Source organism: Haliotis cracherodii, unplaced genomic scaffold (assembly GCF_022045235.1).
Source record: "Haliotis cracherodii isolate W230 unplaced genomic scaffold, xgHalCrac1.p SCAF_22, whole genome shotgun sequence".
NCBI lineage: Eukaryota > Metazoa > Mollusca > Gastropoda > Lepetellida > Haliotidae > Haliotis > Haliotis cracherodii.
In genome coordinates, this window is record NW_027266278.1 from 14,063,904 (window position 1) to 14,069,447 (window position 5,544).

General features: G+C 43.8%; 1 protein-coding gene across 1 annotated transcript; it reads right to left on the reverse strand.

Moving 5' to 3' along the window:
- Positions 1 to 2,815: 2,815 nt before the first annotated feature.
- Positions 2,816 to 5,301, reverse strand: LOC139471198 (beta-1,4-galactosyltransferase galt-1-like). The gene is made up of 2 exons (XM_071253483.1): positions 4,802 to 5,301; positions 2,816 to 3,734 (listed from the first exon to the last, which is right to left on the reverse strand). The coding sequence occupies exons 1-2, from the start codon at positions 5,299 to 5,301 to the stop codon at positions 2,816 to 2,818; spliced, it is 1,419 nt and encodes a 472-aa protein (XP_071109584.1).
- Positions 5,302 to 5,544: the final 243 nt, after the last annotated feature.

The following is a 5,544-nucleotide window of genomic DNA, read 5'->3' on the forward strand; positions in this document are numbered from 1 at the left end:
AAATACCGAATATATAATAGATATTGACAAGGCATGACCATCTATTTGGCGATTACGTGGCGATAACAAACCAGCTCTGTCGTCAATGTTTAACTCCCCGAGTTCCAATCAACGACGTGAAGCCCATTTGTGGTGTCCCACGCCGTGATATTACAGTAATATTGTGAAACGAGGCGTAAAACCATACACACTCACTCACTCCACTCAAGGAAGGAATTTTTTAATATTCGCAGAAAGAACATATACGGTTTTCTTTATATTCACAGAGAGGCGGTCGGGTAGTTTAGTGGTTAAAGCGTTCGCTCGTCACGCCGAAGTCCCGTGTTCGATTCCCGACATGGGTACAATGTGTGATGCCCATTTCTGGTGGTCTTCAGCAACCCCATTCGTGACCAACTCGTGTTATTCCGGGACAAGCCGAAAAGCGACTCGTGCCCCTCTCGTGGCGATTTTTGTGACCGGGTTCCGTCTTAGTGCAAACGGGCATACCTAAAATAATTGTCAACTCGTTGTGACCCATGCTTGCCGTAAAAAGCGACTATGCTTGTCGTAAGAGGCGACTAACGGGATCGGGTGGTCAGGCTCGGTGACTTGTTTGATGCATGTCATCGTATCCAAATTGCGTGGATCGATGCTCATGATGTCAATCACAGGATTGTCTGGTCCAGACTCGATTATTTACAGACCGCCGTTATACAGCGAGATATTGCTAAGTGCGGCGTTAAACAAAAAAAACAAAACAACAACAACAACGCAATAACGAACACGTGTCATATATTTTCAGTTAAATTACCTACTACCAAACAAATTGCCAGTTCAAAGAATGTAACTTGTTTTCCCAAATACTGTATCGACGCTTGAAAGTTAATATTTGTCGATATGTACAATTGGACTGCCGTATCATGGCGACAATAGAATTAACGGTACACCAGGTCAATAGTCAGGTGGAACTAGACTCGCGCCATTTGCCATCCCTAGTACATTTAAAGCAAGTCATTCAAGCCCAAAGTGTTTCCCTGCAAATTCAAATTTATGAGACATAAATCAAGTTAGCAGTTGATGATTAACCTAATGGCAGGGTATGAAACTCCCAAAAATTTCAGCCAGACCACAGGACTGGCTAGCTGAAATACTTGCCAGCCCTGACCAAAACCTGCCTGCCCACTATAATCCTATGTTTCTCAGGATAAGCTAACGGGGTTTCTTTTGGGTTACATTTTATCATTCATCTTTTCATGTGAATTAATGCTTATCATCAGGAAATATTAAGAATATTTTCACATATGAAATATAACCCGACGGTCAGGCAGGGGGATTTGAAAATCTGGCAGGCCGTGTTGAAATCAACCCGTCTCGGACGGTCGGGCAGGCAGGTATTTCGAACACTGCTAATGGCACCCAGTTACTTCCTCGGTAGGACAAAAGTCACTAACCATCACATCTAGATACTGAGTGTGAGTGAGTGAGTGAGTTTGGTTTAACGCCGCTTTGAACAGTATTCCAGTTATATCACGGCGTGTCAGCTTAATGTGGGAGGAAAGCCCGAAGTGATGCAGGCCTCAGACGTTTACCACTTCGGTGAAACCCACGAGCACGGGTATGGTGCTGACAAACCCTGAAATATAATTGGGGCGAACCGTGATTCAAACCCACAATCATAGGTTTCTGGCGTGCCCAAGGGACGCAACTCTGCACTCTGACGACTGGGCCACCAGTGCCCCCCTGTAACTGAATGAGAAGCGATACGTTTTCACTACTCACGAACGCCATGCATTCTATCTGAACACCATATGCACCATGATACGTTTGTGAATCTCTCCCTGGAGGCTATGGACCAATTGTATGGAAGTCAAAATATGAAATCCATATGTTTTTTGAAGAATACCAGTGAACCTGAACTTTTTACGCAGAGTATATTTGACATTTAAATGTCACCGTACAGTATTAACTTGATTATTTGAATCTGAAAAATGTTTCGATAGTCACGCGGAGGGAGGACTACCTGCAAATGTCACATTGAAACTTACGGAAAACTTCAAAAATATTGTTTTTACGAAAATCACACATGTTCGAATGCCTCGAAACTAGCTAGTGTTTCCTTCCAATACGTGCTCGTTGTGGATTAAATGAGTGAAAAATGTCGAGATATGAAACTCTAAGCTAAAACCTAACTTTGAACAAGTACAAGACCCAAACGTGCAAAAATTAACCTTTTAACATAGGTTTTGCTATCTTTATCTATATCAGCTTGGATTTAAGACTATTTCATGTTCAAATGTTTGAAAAAAGCTATTCGATAAATTGTAGCCTTATGTATACATTTAATGTTGTTAAAAGTCGAAATCGTGTTGAAACGAACAAGGTCTAACTTTCATATATATGAACGCATCTGATCTATAACCCTCTGTTTATTTCATAAAGTATGCTAAACCTTTGTTTGAAAAAGGGCTCGTATCCAACTAACCCGTTGTCCCGTGAAGATCCGGGTAGAATAGGTCTTCAGCAACCCATGCTTGCCGTAAAAGGCGACTATGCTTGTCGTAAGAAGCGACTAACGGGATCGGGTGGTCAGGCTCGCTGACTTGGTTGATGCATGCCATCGATCCCAATTGCGTGGATCGATGCTCATGATGACAAACACAGGATTGTCTGGTCCAGACTCGATTATTTACAGACCGCCGTCATATAGCTGAAATATTGCTGGCGTTAAACAACAAACCAACCAAATTCGTAACCCGTTAGTACCAGCCTAAAGAATGTATTGAGAGATTCAAACACGAATAAAATCTTTATTTGTACAATACCCAATATGACATTACAATATGCCCAGTTTAGTTAACCTAGAATACCGCCTCCGAACAGCGGACACAATTACAGAGCTGTAGCGGAGTAGAAGGCAGTCATCATCCCAGGGATGCTTCATGTCGGGGGAGGGGACGTAGCGGTAGTGGTGGAGCAGCGCCACGTCCCCGTCAACCACCCTGGGAATCCACTTCTCTTTGAACTTCTCCACCGAGTGGATCCAGAGGAACTCAATGGCTTCAGGAATAACGAGGACCTTCGACCGATAATACGCCGAGTGGACTTGTGCATGGGTTAAGTGGAGGAGGGGGAAGATGTTGAACGCCTGTGCTGCATACTTCTGGGGGAAAATCTGTTTTGTTTCCGGGAGGATTGCTGGAAAAAACACGTTTCTGAAAGCCAGAGCGCCGAAGAATTTACCCGTGAAGCTATCGTCAAACAGGAGAGACTCTGCGAGATGGATGAGGGATGTCGTCTTCCTGGGGATGACAAATTCATCGACATCAGCAAAGAGGACAAATCTGGACAGACCCGTTTGGCTGAAGAGACAGTCGTGTATAACCGCCAGCTGGCCCCAGTAGTGTATCGACTCGTGGTGTATGGGAAGGTACCAGTTTCTCACCTCCACGATGCCTTCTAGTTGGTACTGGTTCAAGATCTGACTTACTGTGCCATTCATGTCATAGTTGTAAAACACAAATTTCTCCACACCAAACACTCGGCTGATTTCTATGTTGGAGATCAAGCTGGAGACTTCGTTGTATGTGCTGTGGAACGCTGGGTAGCAGCGAGTCAGGTTGTATGTCGGGCGGCGTGGGGGGTAGCGGATGGGCAGGAGATTGAGGACTTCCTGGACTCCTGGTGCAACCAGGGACACCGTCTGGGGTCGAACCCCACGTGGTAGAGGGCAGGTGACGACACCTGATCTGTAACTGAACACATGGAATAGAAGTTTAATTGTTGCTACTACCACACTACTACTACTACTACTGCTGCTACTACTACTACTACTACTGCTGCTACTACTGCTACAACTACTTCTACTGCTACTACTACTACTACTACCACAACTACTACAACTACTACTGCTGCTGCTGCCACTGCTACTACTACTACTACTACTGCTGCTACTACTACTGCTACTACTACTGCTACTACTACTACTGCTACTACTACTGCTACTACTACTACTACTACTACTTCTTCTACTGCTACTACTACTAATATTGCTGCTGATGTTGCTACTACTACTTCTACTATTGCTGCTGCTACTACTACTTCTACTTCTGCTACTACTAGTACTGCCACACTACTACTATTGCAGCTGCTGCTACTACTACCACTACTGCTACTACTTCTACAACCACTGCTATTACTACTCCTATTACTACTTCTGCTGCTACTACTATTACTAGTACCACTAATGCTAAGTCTACTGCTACAACTACAACTATTACTACTACCACTATTGCTATTACTACTACTACCAATACTACTACTGCTACTACTGCCGCTGCTACTGTTTATCAGCCACTATTTGTAGTATGATTATTATGATACACATGTAACATACATTTTCGATTTTGCGAAAAAAATGTAAATATGACCGTTGAGACGTTATATAGATATCGTGGTACCTTTTTTTAAGTGAACGTTTTGGTTGATCTTTAATTTACATCCAGTACCTATCTTCCTTACATAAGGGTTCATTGTTGGTGCAATCATCTAAGGCGCGGTGATTTGATGGGCAGAGTTGCATCCCTTAGGCGTGCTACAAAACCGATTGTCGTGGGTTCGAATCCCGGTTCACCCTGATAATGTTTCTAGGTTTGTCAACACCATACCCGTGCTCTTGGGATTCATCAGTGGTAAATGTCTGAGGTCTGCATCGCTTCAGGCTTTGCTCCCAACATCAAGATGACACGCCCTGATACAACTGGAATACTGTTCAAAGCGGCGTTAAACCCAAATCACTCACTCACTCTCTTGTATTACATACGTGTAATTCCATTTTGGCTCAGGAATCAGCTTGAAGTCCCCATTGACATGGAACGCACTGGATGTTGGCGACGTGAACACGCAGTGAAACGTCAACTTCGGCAATTTGACAGGGGAGATAACCACTGCTTTTATCCCAGGTGGCGCAACGCGACGGTCAAATGTTGCAGAATACACAAACACTTCCGGCATGCCACCGACTCTTTGAAACCCACCATATTGATTCCTCATTGCCGGAGTCACGTAGGGCAAGAACGTATCGTTGTCACTGTGGTATATCTTTGGTATCTTGCTTCTACTTGAGCCGTCGTCTGAAGTGTTGTCATACACGCCATAGCGTGATGGAAACATAAAGGGATGTACGTCCACTTGCCGGTTGGAGTATCTTGTGGAGAACTGGGGTGGGACTATGTCCGTCTCAATAAGCACAATGATCATTGCCAGTGATATGAGGATGAGGACGTTCAGGAAGAAATAGCAGACTCGGATTGTACGGACCATGATGCATAATCCAGAGTCTCACTTCAAACCTAGTGATTTATCCATCCATTCGTCTGAAAAGGAAAGAGGGATACTGCATGCCGTCGAATTACAGACGGAAAGGTATCTCAAAAGGATTCACTTTAAGAGAAAAATATCTCAGAAGGATTCACTTTAAGAGAAAAATATCTCAAAAGGATTCACTTTAAGCCAGAAGAATATCTCAAAAGGATTCACTTTAAGCCAGGAAAATATCTCAAAAGG

Coding starts and splice junctions, on each gene's coding strand:
- LOC139471198 (XM_071253483.1), bottom strand. CDS start 5,301: ATGGTCCGTACAATCCGAGTCTGCTATTTCTTCCTGAACGTCCTCATC. Junction 3,735..4,801: donor GAGCCAAAATGGAATTACAC/GTATGTAATACA, acceptor CCATGTGTTCAG/TTACAGATCAGGTGTCGTCA.